Source organism: Budorcas taxicolor, chromosome 1, assembly GCF_023091745.1.
Source record: "Budorcas taxicolor isolate Tak-1 chromosome 1, Takin1.1, whole genome shotgun sequence".
NCBI classification, from domain to species: Eukaryota; Metazoa; Chordata; class Mammalia; order Artiodactyla; family Bovidae; genus Budorcas; species Budorcas taxicolor.
Window position 1 is genome coordinate 10,178,651 of NC_068910.1, and position 21,442 is coordinate 10,200,092.

At 58.1% G+C, this 21,442-nt stretch overlaps 1 protein-coding gene across 1 annotated transcript; it reads right to left on the reverse strand.

Moving 5' to 3' along the window:
- Positions 1-9,591: 9,591 nt before the first annotated feature.
- LOC128045060 (protein piccolo-like) lies at positions 9,592-13,206 on the reverse strand. The gene has a single exon (XM_052637522.1). It carries the CDS (start codon positions 13,204-13,206, stop codon positions 9,592-9,594), a length of 3,615 nt encoding a protein of 1,204 aa, XP_052493482.1.
- Positions 13,207-21,442: the final 8,236 nt, after the last annotated feature.

Below are 21,442 nucleotides of genomic sequence, written 5' to 3' on the forward strand. Positions count from 1 at the left end.
ATCACAATGTGCTGCAGTAGGACAGTGTGAGAAAAAGCAGAGGGCAGAACAGTGGGTAAAGCGTGCTACACTGGGGTAAATTTTTTAAACTTTATGTATCTGTGTACACTCAAAGTCCTTTCTGGAAGAAAATAAGAGTGCCCTTTGGGGGAAGCAATTAGGTGTCAGAGGGGCAGATTTATTCTGTCGTTGTTTAGTCGCTCAGTCATGTCCGACTCTTTGCGACTCCGTGGACTGCAGCATGCCAGGCTTCCCTGTGCTTCACTGTCTCTCTCAAACATCATCTACTGAGTCGATGATGTCTACCGTTCGTTAATTTCCTGTTAGAATTTGTACTGTGGTTGTTTTTACTGATTTAATAAATATTGCATTCACGCACAGTGCTTGGGGGATTCCTCAGAGGGAGAACCCCCATCTGGGTAGAGAAGCGAGGAAAGGCTTTGAGGAAAAAGCAGCATTAAGGCCGGGCCTTAGAGGGAAAGGATTTGTCAAGAGGTGTGCAGGGGTAACGGTCTGGAAAAGCAAGACAAGCCTGTGTTGTGCCTCACTGCCAGGGCCCACAGGAGGCCTGGCCATTGGGCCCAGGGGAGAGGCCTCTGGCCATGGGTGGCTACTCCAGGCAGAAGGAGGGGCACAGCTGGCTGCACTAGGTTCCAGGCACTCTGGCACCTGGAGCGTGGCCCCCCACGGATCTGCCACCCTGCCAGCCCAATCCTCACCTGGGATGCAGGGTGGACTGGTGCACCTGCAGGAAAAGGCCTTCGCAGCCCTTGCTCAGAGGTAAACCTCAGGAGGGGAACTGGTGAGAGAGTCCGGACCTTCCCAGATCTGACTCAAAGTTGGCCTCCTTAATGCCTGGTTGGTGTGACACTGGGGTGATAACACGCTTCACACAAAAGGCTGCATTCAAACTGCTCTGCTTCTCTGACTGTGCACGGTCTCTCACCAGCCTGATTAGCACTTGCTGTGCAAAGCGCCTGGCCTGGGGCCTTGAATACCTAGGTGCCCTGCGTGAAGTGATTCACAGCCACAGGGTATGGAGGAGAGAGGACGCTCCCACCCGAGGAAGAAGCTGGCTCAGAGGGACTTTGCCAGCCAGGGTCAAAGGCCAGGACCCACACAAGCCCCGTGGCCGGCCCTGGCTGGCGCTTGCTTTTTCCCAGGAGGAGGTTACTTTCTTCCCAGGGCATCCAGTCCTGCAAAGTCTCCCTCGAATTTGCCCTCCGCATTAGAGAACAAATTCCACCATTCCCTCACCCAGGTTCTTTGGGCTCAGGGAACACAAACGCATTTTTCATCAGCGTGATTCAAGCCAGGGCTTAAGCCATCTTGTGAAGTACTGCAGAAGCAAACAAGAGAAGCTTTGAAGATCGTCCCTGACTGCGTATCTTTGCCACTGTGGTCACAGCCCGGCTCCTGCATCTGCTGGGAAGGAGCATGTGGCTGGAATCCCACTCTCACAGCTAAGAGCAGAGGCGAGGCCACCCACCACTGCTGGCCACCCATCTCTAAGGCCTAACAATCCGAGGGAGGGGGCTTGCATCAGTTGCCCCGATGGCTCTGGTGTGTAGCGATTCCCTTTCCAGGCTGCAATCCAAGGGCCCTTTACGGGGTGGGAGGGTGATACCTCAACCTGCAAGTCCCCCCAGAGGGCTGGGAGGGACCTATAGCTCAGCTCTGCTGCTCTGCTTACACTATTCCCTCTGGCAGGAATGCCCTTCCCCCTAAGCCTCCCATCAGTATCCTATTTGTCACGGCAGAGTTATTTATAACATTCAAAAAATCAGCAACTACCTAAACAACCAACAACAGGTGACTCGCCAGCTCAACCATGTCCACTCAGTGGAGGAAGTGTGGGCACTGGCAGGGGCACTACCCATCCTGGCCTCCCTCTGGAGCAGCCTCCACGTGAGCCAAGTGCGGAGACCAGGGCTAAATCTCTTCTTTCCTTGTGATTCCCAATGTTCTAAGGTTATTTGTGCCACAGATCATTGGTGACCATCCTGAGGTTCCAGGTTCAACACAGCCCTTTGCTGAGATAACTTCTACCACCTCTACCTCTCCCCAGCCCCACGCCAATAGCTCCCTGCTTTAGCCACGCAGTGTGGGAGGTTTTGTACATGCCTGTCCCTGATCTTGGCCCTGCTTCTGGTCTCGCATATGCACTCAGACCTGCAGGGACCCAGGGCCAGTCTTGGGGGTCTGTCTCCACCATAGGGACCTCTACTCAGTCACATCAACCTGGAGCCATGTCCTGAAGCCTCGTGGCGGGACACACCTGCCTCCCTGCTCCCATGGCTGCCCTGATCTCAGCCAGTCACTACCTCCCTTTACCCATCTAACTGTACTCACTCGCCTCCACCCGCAACCTGGCCCCAGGACGAAGAGAGGAGAAAGAGGGGCCCTGCTTACGATTAGCATCTTGGTCCCTTCTACCCCCACCCACTCTCCCATCTGCTACCCACTGCTGCTGCCTAGGAGGCTGCTGGTGTGTGTACCAAGCCCCAGGCACCTGCTGGCAACAAGGGCAGCCCTGGCCCCAAAGCTGAGAGGAGCAGCTGAGACATCGTCAAGAACAGTAGAAGGCCAGGCAGAAAGAAAGAGTATGTTTCTCTCCCCCGCGCCCCACTGCCAAGGCCTGGACAGCCCAGGGTCAACATCCAACAGCACAGAGCTCCCTCCCAGTGACATGGGACCCTGGCTGGACCTCAAGTCCACACTGGGACAAGGGAGGGCACAGAAGTCCCATTGCAGCCATTTCCCTAGAGACATGCTTCTTTCCGTTCGCTGCAGAAAAGCTGACTGGTGTGCACAGGGGGTGGTCCCAAGGGAGCTTGGGGGAAGCACAGAGCCTGGGGAGCCTCTGAGGGAGCCTGAGGGCCAAGCATCCCCTAGCTACTCAGGTCTGACCCCTCGGGCAACGCTGATGGAGCCTCAGCTTATGGGTGCCTTGGTAATAAAGGGTCCCAAGCGGCCCTATCGCAGCCTAAGGCAAGTCTGGCCCAGGGGAAGCCTGAATGGGACAGAGGCCCCTCCAGAGGTCCAGCGGTCCCACAGAGTCCTGGCCCCTCCTCCACTGGGGTCAGCCTGGTTCTGGCCCCACCCTTCATAGCCATAAACTGGAGTTTCCTGCCACCCTGTCCTCTGCCATGTGGAGCTCCAGATCTTGCAGTAAATCTAGGGAGGCCAGGAGGGGCCCAGGAGGCCTCCAGCAGCCTCCCAACAACTGTGGGCAACACCTCCCGATTTAGTGGCAGCTGTGAACACCAGCCTGCAGGCACCCCCTCCCCTTCCCTGCTGTCTACTTTCAGGGACCAGAGCTGGGTTTCCTGCTGTAATCCACATGCCTTGGTCTGAGCTCTGCCCAGCGTGAGGCAGACATTTCATCCACAGGATGGGTAGAAATAGAGACCTCGCTCTCAGGTCTGTGTCAGGAGGCAGAGTCAAGTTTCTCGTCCACCATCCAGCTGCTTTAGGTAACTGGGAAGGGGCCTGCCCTGGCTGGGCCTTAGTCACTAGTTCCGGCTGCTGACTATCTCCCATCTAATTAGAGCACATGCGGGGTTGGGGAGAAGGCTCTCCAGTCTTGGGGTGGGCATACAATCCAGTGCTGTCTCCAGAAAGTTCAGCCTTCAAACATGCAGGCTGAGCCAGGAGCCAACTGATCCCTTCCAGGCACCCGGGTTCCAAGCTTTGAGCCCCTGAAGGAAAACCCACTGGCGGCCCTGCTGCCCTTTGAGTGGAGGAGCGGAAATGCAGAGAAGGCCCTGTGAGTATAGGGTTGCTATGGTGATGGAAGTTTTTAAAAGGGGGGAGGGGTAAGGAAAGGTGTTATTCAAACCCCTTCTCCAGGAATTCCCTGAGACTTTTGTCCTGATTCCTTCCCTATGGGTTCTGTGACCCTGGTCTCCATCAGGGAAGAACTGGGAGACTTTAGGAAAAAGAGGGGCAGGGCCACAGAGAGACAAAGGCACAACCTGTGGTGGAAGGGGGGTAGAGAATTCATATAGTAAAAAGGACGCAGGCACAAGGACACAAGAGAAAAGGTGGGCTGGGGGTTTTGAAGGGGCCTATGGATGTCCAGCAGAGCCCTAATGTCTCCATGACCATGTGCTCTGCACACCTGGGCCAGGAGCTGCCCCTGATGCCTGGACCTTTGAGACTGACCCCTCCTGTATCCCCCTAGACATGCACTGAACTTGGTGTGGGAAGAGGCCATCTGTTGTGGTCCCCTCGGTCCCAACAGTTCCTCAGCCCCTCTCCCTGTCACCAACGCAGCTTAGGTAAGGCAGTTCCAACATGTCGAAGGCACAGGCGTGGGGGATGGAATGAAGCTTGGAGACCTGGCTACTTCCCTTTGCAGCCCCTCTTGTCAGCTGACCCAGCTCTGCCTGGATGCACCAGCCACCCCACCCCCCACCCCCATCTGCTCTTCCCTAGAGGCCTTGGGTCCCCAGGGCCTCTCTGGCAGCTCAGCCTCATTCCCTGCCACGGCTGCCCCCCTCCCCAACAGTGGATTTTGCCTGAAGGCCAGAAACAGCACCCCGAGCAGTCTAGAAACAGGATAACAACTGCACAGCATCCTCCCCACCCCACCAACTCTGCCTCAGTTTCCCTGGATGGAGATCACTGACTCTGTGGCCTTCTCCCAGGGCAAGGACTGCCCACCTGCCAGGACAAGGATGGGAGAGGAGGGCCAGCAGCTGATATGGGAAGAGGCAGCTGATACGGGAGGAGGAGGAGGATCCCTACCAAATACTGTAAACGAAAAGGAGAGAGACCTCTGCTCCAGCCCAGGGCCCAGCCTGACAGAGAGGGGAGCAGAGACACCAATTTCTCAGTTGAGGAAAATCGGGCCCAGCAGATGCCTAAAGCTGACAGGAATTGACTGGGGATGGGGGACAGGGAGGACACCAAGTCCCTGCAGGTGGTCCTTGGGGGGCTCAAAGCCACCCTTGGAGGAGGGTGGCTGGCCAGAAGCTGGACTGCTGCAGACTGAGCTTTTGGTGATGGACAGAGAGCCCTGCTTCCTCGGAGGGAACCTGGTGAAGCAGGCTCTGCCTAGGGGGTGCAGACAAAAGCAGTTTGGCACAGCTATGGGGGGCTGGGAGAGCCTAGGGTCTCTGCCAGACGCTACAGGCTGGGGAAGGCAGACTCACTCTCTCATTGTTCACCCTGCCAGCCGGGGGTTCTGCTCCCTAACCGTGCTGCCACCCTGACCCCCTTCCCCAGTGCTGCTGACTCGCCCCCGCTGGCACAGCAACACACATGCGGGAGGCACACGTGTGAGCACCAAGCCCCGCACCTCCCGGCAGAAACATGTGCGTCCCCCACCCCCACCGCGCAGCGCTGGGTCGGTGTCCTGGACCCTCGGGGAGGCCGCCGAGTTAAGGCTCGGAAGCTGGATCTCGCCTAGGGGGCTGCTGGTCCCCAGGGGCTTGAGCCTCCTCCCCCACCCCGCGGCAGCCCCGCCCAGCCCCCTTCAGGTTGTCGCCCATAAAGAACTCTCGTTGTCATGGAAATTAGCGACTGCTTAGCTGGAGGGAGGGGGGGTCCGGGGGCAGTTGGGAGGGGCTGGAAGCGGCTTTGGGAGTCCAGAGGGACCTCTGAGCCCTCGCCCCCAACCCCCTGGGGCAGCTCAATGTTGGAAGGTTACTGTTTTCACAGCGAGACGAGGGGTGGGATGGGGGACAAGGAGGGGAGATTGGCCTGGACTTGAGTCTCAGAGGCTTCCCTTGGGACCCCCGAGCCGTCTGAGGTGATGGGGAACTTCAGCCCAACCCCGCACGCCCAGCCCTGGATCTGCAGAGCCCGCGTACTCTGCCCCCGCCAGGACCCCAAGCCGTTGCAGCGCCCCCGCGCACTCGGCTACCCAAACCTCGAGCCAGAGACCCAATCCCTTAAGACCTCGCAACGTGCGTTCCGAGGGCCCACCCCTCCCGGCTCACCCCGCACCTGCAGCGCTGGTCGGTCACTGGGAGGATGCGATCGAGGGTTCAGTGGGGGCGCCGAGGGCTACGGGGGCGGCGGGCAGAATCCGCTCCGGGCACGCGGGGCAGACGCGGCGCCAGCTGCAGCCACTTCGGCTCGCGAACCTCCAGCATCTCCCGCCGCTCGCCGGCACCGGATTCGCACCCCGGGCCGGGGGCGGGCTGGGGGCGGGGCCTCCCTCAGCCGGCTCCGCCCCGACCCTGGAGGAGCCAGAGCCCGGAATCCCACTCGAAGAAGGGCTGATGAGGGGTGGCAGCAGAGACGGTGAGCACTGGCCTGCGTGGCCCGGGCCAGGCTCTCGAAGGTCCGCTTAGGCACTCGGACTGACCGGGCGACAGGGACTGGAGGTACCTTATGATGCTCATTGTAGAGGGTGAGGCAGAGTAGAAGGTGTGGGGAGAAAGCCTGAGTCCTGGAATTGCACAGGAGTGTCTGGGCAGGTAGTGATCTCTAGGGTACTGGCGCTCTGTCCAGCCCCCAAACTGAGTGAAAGGCGCTCAGTCGTGTCCATCTCTTTGCGACTCCATGGACTATAGAATCCATGGAATTCTCCAGGCCAGAATACTGGAGTGGGTAGCCATTCCCTTCTCCAGGGGATCTTCCCAACCCAAGGATCAAACCCAGGTCTCCCGAATTGCAGGCAGATTCTTTACCACCTGAACCCACCAGCTCCCAAAACCTGACCCAAAGAGCAGAACCCACTAAAAGAACCAACTGGGCAGTCGCTAGGGCAAGCTTCACTATAGACTGGCCTCCCCTAGCTAGTAAACACATGGGGGTGTGTGTGCATGCAAGCTAGGGCCCCAGACCTTGGTGCCAGTCTCTCTGCCCACCCTTCTGTCCCTTCCTGCCAAGTTAGAGCCTTTCCCATCTCCAACTCCCAGCCAGGGTGGATGGCCCAGTCTGCCCCCTCCAGTGTGCCTCTGAATTTCTCAAGCTCTGAAAGTTACCTATGATAAGGGTAGACTCTGCATTCTTTCCCATTTAATCACCCTTGAGCACTTCCTGAGCACAATCACCCCTGGTGGCCTGGGCTAGGATACAGGGATACAAGAGAACTTACAGCCCCCAGGAGTCCCAGCAGACCTGCCCCCTTACCTGAGAACCTGCCCCCTGGCTGAGAACTGCCAGGAGGAGGCTCTGCAGGAAGTCCTTGGCCATTTCTCTGTGCCTTGTCATGGATGCAAGTGGACCAAATGCCTGCCATGCCACCCCCCACCCCCACCCAATCCTTAAGGCCAGTGTCTCAAGGCCAGACTTAGGCTTGCCCGGAGCTGGGCCCCACCTCACCCAAACCCTTCTGACCCCATCCTTGGTGGGGTCTTCTCCAAACCTTTGGCCATGAGTGAGTCTCTCATGGATGGTTCCCTATGGCTGCAGGTGTCCAAGTTAGGAAGTTGAAGCTGGGGGTGGGGCTGGAAGTCTAGCCTGGGACATGACTACTTAAACAGGACCCATCAGTATCTTTCTCCTCAGGGGGTGTTGAGGAGCCCTTCACATCCTTCCCTGGCTTGGTCACAGCCTCTCGGCTCCCTGGGCTCTGGGTGGTCTCAGCCACCACACCAACTCCACCACTGGGGAGGACTCTCCTGGCGAGCTGGGCACAGGCCAGAGCCTGTGTCCTGTCTCCGGGTGCTCAGTTCGTGTCTGCAGAATGAATGAATGAATGAATGGCCTAGCACTCAGTCCTTCCTGCTGTCTGCCCACTGTCATTGAAACAGGAGTTCTCTGAGTTGTATGGTGCATCGGATCCACGGCTTGCCAACCCCACACATCACACACATTTTCTGCCTTTCCTGAAGATCATGGGGGAGACGCGGGGCCAAGGAGAACTCCAACATCGGGGATTTCGAGGCAGGGGAAGAGGTGGCTCGCTAGAGCCTTGCCTGCTGCTGGCAGTGCTCCACCTCTTCTGGGTCCCGTGCACACTCCATGTGCCTGTGGGTGAGCACGTGGCAGGGTGTATGTGCACATGTGTGATGATCTCTGTGAGTGTGCGCTCTTATGCCAAAGGAGATGGCAACAGCACAGTGTGTGCAGTGGTGCCCAGGGGCACATGTTTGCATTCTGTGTGCACCCAGGCATGCTTGCGTGCCATGCGCACATGGACGCTGTAGCTAGCTAATCCTGGTCCCCTTCCTGACTGACACAGCCCTAAGGATAGGGTCCGACTCAGGGTGTGAAAACTGGACTCAGGAAAAGGGCAAACCATGTCCAGGGATGGGGTGGGCTGTGATGACCCTATATCATTGGCCATTTGTAGACTGTCCACAAAGGGCCGTCCCTCACTCTCAGGTATGTGTGGAGATAGCCAGGTCTCTGTCCTTTGTGGAGAGGGCACCCTAAAGATGAGGACCCAGGATTGGGACAGGGGCGTGGCTTGTTTCTCAACGCTCAGCCACAGGGGCATAGGCAGGACAGGGCCTCAGTATTTTGGCTTCAGCCACCAGCTGCCCTCCAGACAGGAAGTAGCGACACAGCCGAGTGCCTCCCCTCACCTCTTCCTGGCCATGGAAGACACAGACCTTTGTTCCTAGCCCCACTCTTCAGAGCTGGACAAGTCAGGGGCCATGGATTCTAGCCACCCTCTGACCAATGGGAAGCCCTGTAACACATGGTGGAGTTTGGGACTAAAACAGGTCAGTTGGCGTTGGCATTACCCCATAGTCTCTATTAGGATCTCCTAACAAGATCTGTATCCTATTCACCCTGTGGGCAGGGGTGGCCCAGGTTGGGAGACAGAGGAGGCAAAGGGACCCACAGTTGACAGTTCTGGCTCCCACCAGAGAGGCAGGATAAGGTGAGAATCTCCATATCCACAGAGGCTACAAAGGAGCCTCACCCTCCAGCTCAGTTTGTATCTCCCATCCAGGACCCAGGACTTATGAGCCTGATTTCCTGCCCCATGGCATCAAAGGCCAGCACTCCTACTCCTTCATATTCTGACTGGCTGACAGAAGCCCCTGCCTACCTAGCACAGAGCTCCAGCCGTGGTTCAGACTTGAGAGGAAATCTGCACTTTCAGGTCAGCTCCCCCAAGAAGCCCAGATTCCGACACAGACCCTCCCTTGGAGGCAACAAAGCTCCAGGCCCCCCAGTCATCGGTGGAACTGTTTGGCTATTGTCGATGTTGCTGGCCTCAGCCCCCATGGAGGACCCAACATGAGGGAAGGCAAGCAGTCTTTTCCTCTGGAGCTTGGGGAGGGGGCTCCCCCCCTTCGTGACTCACTCCAGGCTGTGTGGGTTATTTCATTATGTTTCAAATTGCCATGGCAACTAGCTGGCAATCAAGGGTAATTGAGCTTGTCGCCAGGGCAACAGGGCAAAACCCACAGCAGCCACTCTCTCTGGTTGCCCTTGGGGTGCAGTAAAGGTCAGGCTAGCCCAGGGCCAGTATCAGCCAAAGGGCTCTCGGCCTCCCTGGAAAGGACAGAATTCCCAAGGCCCATGGAATTCCAGTGTGTAGAGGAGGGTGTACCTTGGGAGTGCCAAGGCCCCCATCCCTGACCCCACGCCTGCAACCCCTGCCCTTCTCTCTGCCACCCTGTGCCTAAATACGCCATGGTAGTCAAAGCAAGCAGAAACAGAACTTTTATGTGCTCATAGATGGTACTTGTAAATGGCCCATGGGCCCTCCTCGTCATACTCACGGCGGCTGAGCCACAGGCTCTGGAAGGAGTTCCGAGACGCCATGATGGAGCCTCCGAGCCAAGCAGCAACGGCCCGGTGCGGAGAGCCCAGCACAGTGGCACCGGGGCCCAGCTCCTGTCTCAGGCGCTCAGGAAAGCCATTCAACAGGGTGCTGCCACCGTCCAGCACCACATTGGCCAGCAGCTGCTCCTGCTGCTTGGCCTCCAGCCGGCTGATACTGAGGAGGGCTAGTTGCGGAAGGCCCGGCTGATTGACGCCCAGCAGATTCGGTTGGAAGAGAGCCTCCGGGCAGCAGAAGCGCTCAGAGCCCAGCGTGATGACCTGCTTGTCCGGAAGCACAAAGTCCACCCTGGTCTGGGACTGCATGCGGGCTCGCTCAGCCGTCATGTCCATGGCCACGTAGCAGCAGGTCTCTTTAATCTGGTTGACCAGCTCTGCCTTGAGTGGTGATTGGCCACCCGCCAGCAACAGCCGAGCCAGGTGTTCCGTAAGGTCGCAACCCGCCACGTCCAGCCGGTAGGTGTCAAGGGGGGCCAGATCCCCAGTGACAATGGGCGCCACGTAGGATGTGCCGTGGCCACTGCCCAGCACCAGCCCAGTGGTGCGCCCGTAAGCATAGAGCGCCAGCAGGGCCTGGTGCACTGTCTGCATGGCTGGCACATGGAAACGCTCGAAGAGTATTTCAGCCACCTTTTCTCGGTTGGTACGTGGGGAGATGGGTGAGTCGGCCACAAGCACAGCCAGCTCCTCGGGCTGCACGCCCAGCCTGCAGTAGAACAGGTGTTGCCACAGCACCTCCAGGGCATCCCAGTCAGAGACCACACCTCGATTTAGCACCGAGTAGGAGGGCTCTTGCTTCTCAGGCACCGTGTACCTGGGCTGGCCCTGGACTGGGTGTTGCAGCAGTTGCACGCGTGAAGGCAGCACACTGAGAACATGGTCCTCTCCAGCCAGCCCGCATTTGGTGAAACCTGTGCCTGTGTCAATCACCACGGCAGCCATGTCCTGGTAGGGGCCCAGCGGGTGGCGGCAGAGCACTGGCGACCGTATGGCCAGAGCATCCACGGTGGGCACCAGCTCATAGCAGGCCCCGCGGACCAGGCCGAGGTGTGCGACCACCGGCGAGTGGATCGTGTCCTCGTTTGTCAGCTTGAATTGGGGACCCTGGAGCTGAGTGCCCACTGTGACCATGGGCAAGACCTTGCAACCAGTGCCGGGTGTGGTGATCGTGATCAGGGAAAGTTGCTTCTTCTGCACCTTGGGGGAGCTGCCATGCTGCCAGGACAAGAGCTGATGTAAGCTGGAGCTTTGGGCAGCACTGGCACCAACTTTGTCTCTGTTTACACAGACGCAGGTCTCCTCAGGGGGCATCCGGTGTACCTCCACATGGGTAGGCGGGCCCAGTGGCTCACCTTCTTGGCCCAGGGTAGAAGCCTGACCAGGCTCCCTAGTGGTTAGGGCACCCCTTGAGAGGGTGGGCTCATTGGAGATGAGGGGTTCTTGGGAAAAGGGAGGCTGCCTGGAAGTAGGGGTTCCAGTGAGAGGAGGTTGAGCAGGAAGGGGGGGCTGCTTGGTGGAGGGGGCCTGCTCAGCTAGTGGGGGCTGACCACCGAGGGGGTCCTGCCCAGCACGTTTGACCTGAGGGCTGTCAGGGTGACAGCTCTCTTTCTGATTGCGGCTGCCTATATCTTCCTGGAGTGGGGGTCTGAGCACCTCCTGGTTTTTGGCTGCTGGCACCAGCTCTGTTGTCTGCTCTGAGCTCATCCACTGTTGTTTCTTGGTCTGGTCCAGAGAGGTGTCCTGCATCCCAGGGGCATCCAGCATCCAGATAGTGCGACTCCTTTGGTTTTTTTCAGCATCAGGTTTGGACCAGCCAGGATCATGGGCATGACTCAGGATCCTCTCTCCAAATTGGAGCGGTGTCCCCAGTAGAACGGGCCCACCGAGCATCCCCATCCTCATGGGTGTCTCAGCACCAGGGGAGCCTTGTGATTCCAGGTGGACCCTGGCCTCTTTGGGAACCAGGGCCACCTCTCGGTAGCTTCCTGATGAAAGGCTGGAGGGCACTGGGCTGGACACCACGGCCGTGGTGGACCAGAAGCTGGAACGATCACTGTCGGGGGTGAGGATGGGCGTGGGCAGTGGGCGGGCGGGTTGCGTGCTTTCGGAGGCATAGATGGCTGGGTGGGGGTGCATGAGGCCCACCAGCACTGCCCGGGAGCCCATGGGATCATGGCACAGCAGCCCCATCCTGGTGTTGCCCGTGGCCATGTCAAACACCAGCACACGGTCTTCCGCAGCATCCTGGAACTGGCAGGTAGGGGCACTGGAGGCAGGTATCTGTGTGGCTTCCCTGGGAGGTATTGGGGCTGAGTTGTGGCCGCTTAATTGGTAGGCAGACGGCGGCCTGCTGGAGCAGGGGTTGTTGCAAACATTGAGGGCCTGCTGACTTTGCTGAGTGCTGCGGATCTCGTGGCTGTCCCTCTGGCTCTTGGGGGTTCCTGGGGGCCCTGAGCCTGGTTTGGGGCTGCCTGGCCTAGAGATACTGACCAGGGGCTTCTCCACTTGGTTCTTGGGATGCCTGGGTAACACTGGCCTTTGGGTAACCTCGCGTACCTGGGTCTGGTCCAGGGATTTGTTTAGGGTGGGTGCTGGGGTGCGAGGCTCCTCCTGAGGATGGAAATTCAGTTTGTTCTGGCAGCATGTGCCCCCTTTGGAAGAATCCAACTGGACTGCCCATTGGTTGCCATATTTCCCAGGCAAGAGGTCTTGGGACAGGCCCTTGGTGGTGGCTTTGGTATCAGTCAGGTGGTCAGAGTTGCAGGGGTAAGATTCTGCTCCTGCCATTGAGATTGGATCCAGACCTGGAGTACTGGCCCGAGTTGGAGTTGGCGTTGGAAGAGCCTGAACCGGACCTGGGCCCTTGCCCTGGCCCTGATCATGACCTGGAGCCAGAAAAGGACCTTGGGCTGCAGGTGAACCATCCTCCCCTGAAGGAATATACGGTAGCCATCGGCTCTTCCTAATGCCTGCTGGGGCAGTCTGCTCGGGGCTGCAGGGGCCTTTGCCCCAGCCTACGAGGACTTTAGCTGGAGCCTTGCCCTCCCCCATCACCTGCACCTGAAGCCGGGAACAGTAGAGTCCATGCTGGGCCGTGTCACTGGTGGCATCACCGCGCGTGTACACTGGTAGGGCCGGGGTCCTATTCTCCGTGACGAGATGTGTCTGGGCTCCCACGAAAGAGCCTGGGAATGAGCTAGTGGAGGGGGGTCTCGGGGTATCCTGGGAGGCCCTCTCACAGCCACATTGGGAGGTAACCTCCGTAGGCTCCCAGAGGTGCTGGTGACAGGGCTCATGGGTGTGGGCCTGGGAGGCTGAGCCATAGGCCCCATCAGAGTTGGCCTCGGTGGACAATGGCACCTCGTGCCTCGAGGATGTGGATCCTGAGTTTATCCGTGGTCCCTGGGACCCTCTAACACCACCCCCCAGCTGCTGGCTGCCAACTGAGGGGTGGCCCTGGGGGCCCGATGGATCAGGGCCCCCCACTTTCTTGGTGACTTCCATAATCCTGCTCCATGCCCTAGGTGCCCTGCCCCCACTTCATTGCCATGGCAACCCCACACATCACAGCGCCCCATGACCTGGGGGAGGGTGAGAGAGTGTGGGAAACCAGGGGCCCCACCCCCCTGAGGAATGGGGGCCTGCCCAGGGAATCTTGGGTAACGGAAAGACCAAGGGATCCCCGTGAAGTCTGGCAACCCTAGACTGTCCTCCTCTCTCTCGGACAGTCAGATAGTCACTCTGCCCGGGCCAGCCAAAGAGCGAGGGTAGAGCTCCTGGAGGTGAAGGCCCGTGTAAGGCCAAGGGGGAGGAAGTGTAGGCAAGGGAAGACGCTGAGGGAAGCCCCTGGGTTCCCAGTCTACCTCAGATGTCAGACTTGGCTCTTTTTCCCCATTTCCCATGTGGCAACCTGATGCTTAAACCCTGACCCACGGATGCTGTTCGAAGTGTGTGAGGCCCGTGGGGAGAGAGGGGAGGCCAAGCCTCTTCACCACTCAGTCCTGAGAGGCGGAAATGGGTGAGGGGCCCAGACTCAGGCTCTAACTCCCCTCCCCCAAGTTCCCCGGCTCCCGCTCCAGGGACAGCCGCTCCTTGGCAGTCTTTCTGCTCCAGGTGGTTTTCGTCTGCCTGTGCCTCCCAGAGCCCCCTCCCCAGAGCAACATGTCCTTGAGGCCCAGCCCAGTGTCCCCCAGAGGTGGGGATGGGGGTGACACGGGTGGGGGTGGGGCCTCTGCTCAGAACCTTCTAGTCACAGTGCTCTAGCTCTTGTCACATTGTGTCAGCCTCACGCTGGCGGAATACTGGGCGTAGGGCTAGGCCCTGGGGGACACTGGACCAGCCAAAGAACGATTACGCAATGGGGCACAACAGGGACACAGAGGTTAGGGGACTGCCCACACCGAGGGCACAGGGCTGGTTCCACACTGGAGGAATGGTGGGTGAAGGACTGGGTACCGGGGCCACACACAGTGAGGACAAATGGGACAAAGGACTGGGCTTGGGCAGCACACACAAAGGGAGGGTATTAGACCAGGTGGGCGGTTCCACGCTCCATTGCGTAGATGGGCAAACAGAGGGTCCAGGAGGCATGGGACCCTTCTGGCCCACCAGCCCAGGCCCAGTTGAGCCTGGCAGCCATAGAGAACAGACTCAGTTTGGGGACCGCCCCCATTGCCGAAGGCCTGGGTCTGGAAGTTCTGACTGGGGTGGGGTCAGACCTTCCTCCCGCCCCCAGCTATGAGCCCTGGGCCTCTTCCCTCTTGTCCCCCAGGGCTATTCTCTCAGGCCTCAGTCTTTCTACCCAGGAAACAGGTCTGTGGAGAATGCGGCTGTAGTCGTGTCCTCTGAAACGGTGTGTTTTCACCGAAGTTAAAAACAGTGCTTACGGTTGGCCGTGGGGTGTGAAGCGATGTGACCAGGGACCAAGGCTAGCTTGGTGCTTCATCTGTACCTTCCTGGGCAAAGCCTGACTCAGCCACGGCTCAGGCCCCCAGGGCCCCTCCCCGTTCCCCAGATGCCGCTTTTGATGAAGAAGAGGGACAGAGGTCTCTGGACACACTATTGTCCAGGAAGGTGGCATGTCCCAAGGCTCTGTGGCCTGTGCGTGCGTGCATTCACACATACACACAGGCTTGCTGAGGACTGTTCACCTCAGTAATCTCTGTCCCCGAGCATACTGCTTTTTTTTTAAAATCTGGTTTTGTTTTTCCCCGTGACAGAGATGCTAGTAGCAGCCTGTTGTGCTTGTGGGAGGGCTGGAGCGGGGGTGGGGTGGGGGTGGGTGGGGATGGGGGCGGGGGGGGTGGGGGGGGTGGAGCGGGGAGGGGTGGGGGGTGGGGGGGCAGGGAGGGTGGCACTGAAAATCATTGCCTGGCCATCTCCTGAGCCATCCCCCCACCTCCTGGGGAAGTGAGGCATAACCCTTTCTGCCAGGGCTGATGTCCTCAGCGACAAACTGACCTAAGAAGGGTGTGGCCCATGAAGGAAGGACCAGAGAAGGCAGTCTGGAGCGGAGATGGCTTTTCCCACCTGGGACGCAAACACCCCTGATGGCAAAAGAAAACACTGACTGCTATGGATTGGGCGCTTCCTCTGCGCCTGGCAGTGCTGAGCACCGCGAGCCAGCCTCACAGCAATTCAGTGAGAGCTGGGTGCTGTCATCCTTATTTTACAGAGGAGGCAATCAAGGCACAGGGAGGAGAGAGAGACTGCAGAGGTTGCAGCTAGTGAGTTGTAGAGCAGAATCTGAGGCCAGGCCACCAAGCTTGGGACCCACACTTCTGTAACTTCTGGTGCCACAACTAGGTGCCATGCCCAGGGCCACGCGGGCATGGACTCTGCTGGAAGGGAACCAACATGCCTCCCTTCTGAGCTCTGCAGCCTCAATCCCTCGATACTCAAGCGATATCCCACTTGGCCCTGCTGCTTCTCCCGGTAGCTTAGCAGGCGGCTCAGGCTTGGGAGAGGGTATTTTTCTGGCAGGCACTAAGCCAGAGCCTCCCAGCAACCTGGTGGTGCTGAGTAGGGGCTAGTTACTTACCCTGTGGGACCAGGCTGAGTCTTTTGTACTCACAGTTCTTGGCTGATCAAAGCCCACTCCGCTTCATCCAGCTCAGGGGAGGGGCAGCGGGGCAGTCAGAGAACCTCCCAGGCTGGGCCCCTTCTACCCAGCCCCTCTTGGGGATCAGGCAGGGACATTGCCCCTGTACCCCTCCCCCCAACATGTTTTTAAATAGTCTCTCACCAGGAAGAAGGGCATCCAATTCTATTTCTGATTCTGGAAAGTGAGGAGGGCCAACGTGTTGCCATGGCAACCTGGAGAGCCCCTCCCCCCCGGCTGAGCCCATTCCCCAGGCTGAGGGCTGCCTGGGATGCAGAGGCCAAGAAGCAACAGGGAGGAGCTCAGTCTGAGGGGATGGCCATACCAAGACTCCTCTGTGAGGGCAGGGTTCAGCGCTGCCTCTCTTCACACTTCACCTGACCCACTCTGGGCTGGCTTGGAGAGTTGGGGGAGCCCCAAACGCTGGGAAGAGGGTCAGACTCCAGGAGATGGGGACAGTCCGCTCACTCTGAGAAACCCTCCTTCCCCATGGATCAGGCTGGAATCCTCCTACCCAGGAGGCTCTGGGGACAGTAGGCAGGAAAGGCCCCGTGAGCAGCCAAGTTCCCCAGACCTAGTTTTTCAACACAGACGTGTCTTGGGCTCGGTGGTGTTCCCAGGGGTCAGCTCATCAAGTCCCTGGCCCTGCACTCTTCCAGGTGACTTGCCTTCCCTGCCCTGTACTCTGGGAAGACTCTAGACATCTTAAAAAAAAAAAATCTAGGATCAAAAGGAGCCTTAGGAGGACTTTCCTGGTGGTCCAGGGACTAAGACTCTGCACTCCCTGATGCAAAGGCCCTGAGTTCAATCCCTGGTCAGGGAACTAGATCCCACATGCTGCAACTAAAGAGCCCATGTACCTCAACTAAGACCTGGTGCAGCCAAATAAATAAATAAAATTAAATATGTAAAAAAGAAGTCTTAAGGGGCTCCCAGTGCAGCCAACCACTTGCCAATGGAGTGAAAAGGAATGCAGCAGCTCATCCCTGCCTATTGTCCAGGGGCTCAGACACCAGCCCTGTGTCCCAGAGGCTGCACATGGGTAGCACTTAGATCTGTGGAGGGAGGGCACTCCAGGCAGGAACACAGCCCAGGCAAAGGCAGGCTTCTGAAAAGCCCCCTGAAAGGACCTAGTTATCAACCCTCTCTGGGTGGATCTGATGGGAAACCAAAGCCCCCCAGGAGGAAGGCTGTGTCTGCCGCCTCTCAGCTCTATAGCCAGCACTCTGCGTTTTCCTCTCCTCCCTGTGAACCCTAACTTCCTGCTTCCCTGAAAGTCTCTTCTGGCCCGGGGGCACCATCCCATGGAGATGGCGCCTTCTCCCTGCCCTATTCCCTGCCTGATCCCAAACAATGGCAGTTACGGTGCAGAGAAGACCAGCCCTAGAGGAAGCTATGGCGGGATGAGGGGTGATAATACACCTCACCTGGGATGTGAAAGGCAGAATCCAAGAGTGCGGGAAGACGTGTCTTTTGAGCTCTAAGGCACAGGGAAATTTAAATAACAGATGTTTAAACAACCTTCCCTGCAAGCCATGGTGCAGTGACCCCTCTGCTGTGATGTGTTACAGCTTAAAAATAGCCCACAATGAACCGCTCTGAGCTCCAATTGACTCAAGCTTACGTAACTCTGCGTGAAAGATGGCCAGCCGCACCAGCCACAAGGGAGGCAACGGCACAGCCACCCTGACTGCAGTCCACAGCTGGCTGAGGGGCTGCGGCCAGCTCCGCCCCCCCCCACCCCCCCCCCCCCCCCGCCCCACCACTTCCCTGGGAGCAGCCCCCATCCAGCCAGGAGTCAGGAGGGAGGAGGAGGGAGTCCTTGCTGCCGGAAGCAGGGCCTCAAGACTAGTGAGAAGAGACCTCCCACCACACCTGCGACGATGTGAGGAGGGCTGCCTTCCTGCATGGTCCCTGTGGAGGGTGGGGGAGACTTTAAGAACAGATGGCTGGTCAAAGAGAGCGGGGCAGGAGCCCATGGGGGCAGAGTGATAGGGCAACCCAAAGAATTCCTTTCCCCCTTTGAAGAGGGGGCTCCCCAGCTCGGAGAGACATGTCAGCAGGACCGATGGCTGGCTGAAGCTGTCACTACCTTGTAGCCCAGGGAAACTACAGAGGAGCCTTGGGGACACTCTCCTGGTGGTCCACGGACTAAGACTCCACACTCCCTGATGCAAAGGCCCTGAGTTCGATCCCTGGTCAGGGAATTAGATCCCACATGCTGCAACTAAATAGCCCCTGTATCAAAACTAAGACCTGGTGCAGCCAAATAAATAAAAAATAAATAAAATAATGTAAAAAAAAAAAAGAAGTCTTAAAGGGTTCCCAGTGCAGACAACCACTTGCTAATGGAGTGAAAAGCAATGCCTGTTTCCCCAGCAGCTCATCCCTGCCTATTGTCTAGGATCTCAGACACCAGCCCTGTGTCCCAGAGGCTGCACATGGTGGCACTTAGATCTGTGGAGGGAGGGCACTCCAGGCAGGAGCACAGCCCAGACACGTGGGCTGTGTGCCTCTGGGGGCCTCTAAGTCTCCAGGTCCTGGCTGCACCGGAACCGGGGCAGGGGGGACGTGGGGGGACTTGTGGCACGAGGAAGGGAGATCTGGCTTCAGAGCTAATTGAATCCTGTGATATTGGCCACCAGCTGCTTTTGAGTCCCCTGTCTTCCCTGATGCATTCCCAGATCCCAACTGCCCAGTCTAAGATCACAAGTTTGTGAGTGGCTAAACCAATATGAAAGGGAATGAATGAGAGAGAAGGCAAGGATGCCCCTGGATCTCATGCTCCATCTGCCTCTGCCTGTGCAGAGCCCCAGGGATTCACCAATGTCCCTCTGCTCCCACCATCAGAGCTCAGAATAGCAACCATCACAGGCTGGGCCCCACGAGCTCAAGCTCCCACAGAGCAACAATGAGACTGATGAGGGCCAAACCCGAGGACCCACCCGCCACCTGCACGGCACAGGCTGGCTGTCAGGACCATACCTCTGCTTCCCTTCCAAGGTCCCGCTCCTGGATGGGTGGAGCCAAAGTTGTGGGCAAATGGGTAGCCATGGAGGGACAGGAGCTGGTGCTAGGCCATCTTGGCATCTAGGCTCATCGGGCTAAAAACTCTGACTGGAATGAACCCCCAAAAGAATGGAGGGAGAGACTAAGGCTCAGCTGGCCTCCAGTGCCAGATGGAGAATGCTGGGGGTAGTTCCTCAAGTCATCCCCCCTTCTCCAGGCTGGAGTAGCTCCACCTTTGAGCTGACTGGACTCTCACACGGACAGAGCAGAGGCTGTAGGTGAAGAGATGCTCAGTTCCTGGGTCTTCACGGAGGAGAGTTCTCCAGCTCAGCGTGGAGTAATAGGTGTCTTTCACCAGGGCCTGGCAGATGCCAGATCAGCACTCAGTTATCAATTCTCAGGGCTGCTTCTCTCCAGGCAGAGGCACTAAGTGTGAAAGATGCATGCTGGGCCTTCCTGAGCCTCAGACCCTCCTAAGAGCACCCATGGACCCCCAACCCCACCCAGCCCTGGGGGAGGGGTGGATCTCCTACAGCTGCAGGGAGTTAGTTCATGCAGTGGCGTCAGAGGTGGACCCAGGGCCTCATGGGCTGCACCAAGGGAATGACCGATGAAGTCATTGTCCCAGAAAGGTCTCAGGGTTTGAAATGGGGTTGTGTCTGGAGCCCTCAGGGGTGACCCCTAGACAGCCTTTGGATCCCTGTGGAAATTCTCTGAAAGGCTGGGGCTTTGGCATAAGGGGAATCCCAGACCAGACTCCTGGTCCCCATCAAAGCAGGTCGGTCTACCCCATGTCTGCCCTCCAGGTGCCAGACGACACTGACACCAATGGGCAATCAGGAGGGTGTGAGTCATCTGCCGCTTCCTCAGCCCCAGCTCCCAGCCTGGCCTCCCTCCAGCCTCTATTGGCACCTGCTGGCCCCCAACCCCACTGGGCTGCAATGGAGGGAGATGAGGCTGACGAGCTGACACCCACTCCCCATAGCTCATGATGGGAAGACTGGACTCCCGAAGCCGTGGGAGAAAACTGTGCTCATCCCATCCAACCCCAGTGACAGGCCTGGGCTCAGGCCTCCCCCAAGGGAGAAGTAAAAAACAAACAAATAAATAAGGGAAAGGCAACCCAGGTTTCATGAGCCCTGGAAGCCACTCAAAGTTCCTGTTCTGTTCAGCCCATGGCGGGCAGCCAGAACTAAACCCCTCCTTTCTTCCCTGGTGGCCCAGGCAGGAACTGGAAACCCTGAAGCAGTTCCATCTTCAATCACTCCAGATGAATGTAGGACTATCAAATGGCTCTGAGAACAGAGTTCAGAGCTTGGGGGCTTCATTGTTAGGGAGAGGCGGTGCAGTTGTGTCAAGCACCTGCTTAAGTAAGTCCCCTCTCTGGAGAATCCTGGCCCTGGAGGCCTTTGGCCCAGAAACAGGCTCGAAGCCCCACACTCTGGCTACACGGGAAACTGACACCCGCTGAGCGTCTTCCGTCTCCCCTCTCTCCTCGATAAGCTTCCCTCCCATCCAGAGAATCCCCTTCTTCTCTGAGTCTCTCTCTTACATATATATATATATTTGGCTGCATCAGGTCTTAGTTGCAACACATGGACTCTTTAGTTGCAGCATGCAGGATCTTTAGTTGAGACACGCAAACTGGCATGTGGGATCTAATCCCTGACCAGGGATTGAACCTGGGCCTCCTGCATTGGGAGCATGGAGTCTTAGCCACTGAAGCACCGGGGAAATTCCCTGAGTCCCTTTCTTATCCCTTTCTTATCTGGGCTCATGATAAGCCCATGGTCCCTAAGCTGCAGAGGCCCAGTGGGGAAGGAGCCTCAGTCTAACTTCAGTGAAGCCTCTGAGCCTTGTCCTCACTCCTCACCCAGCTCCAAGCCTGGGGTCACCCTTAAATCCCCAGGATGAGATTAGGGCACAAGGACTACCAGGCGGAGGGATAGAGACAGTCCTTTCCAACTGGTATGGGGACCACAGCTGTGGAAGGGTTCCAGGACCATTCCACTCACTTCTCTCGCAGCCTCAGGGGTGACACAAGGCAAGGAGGGAGCCCAGAGTTCCCTGGAAGAGTGTGCAAGGCTACAACCTCCTCCTCTGTGCCTGCACTCTTGGGCATCAGGGGTGAAGTGGTAAACGGGCAGATGGAGCCCATCTCTACCCCTCTCTAGCTTCTAGAGCCCTGATCTTCAGACCCTTGCACAAGAGCTTGAGTCTCCATTTAAGCTTTACCTACCTGTCCTCAGAGTCCTTCAGGTTCCCATATCTGGGCCTCCCTCTTACCCGAGGTGACAGAGTGGGCAACAGATGGATAGAAAACAGCTAGGCAGCTCCAGTCCCAAGGAGACCCCTACTCTGCTTACCAGGAGACTCTTGCCCCAAACCCAGGGTTCCATGCATGACAGGCCAGAGAGCTGGTGACTCAAAGGGGTGGGAGCCTACTTCCCTTAGGGTGAGTCAGGGTCCCCCAACTGATGAGAGAGAGGCCACAGGAAGCCTGAGCAAGAGAGAGGACCCACCACGGTGCAGGTCCAGGGCCCAGTCACCCTGGTCGCCCAGGTGTCCACACCAAACAGGGCCCAGTGGCCCCCTCAGCCTTAAGGACGTGCGGGAGCATCAGTCCAAGGA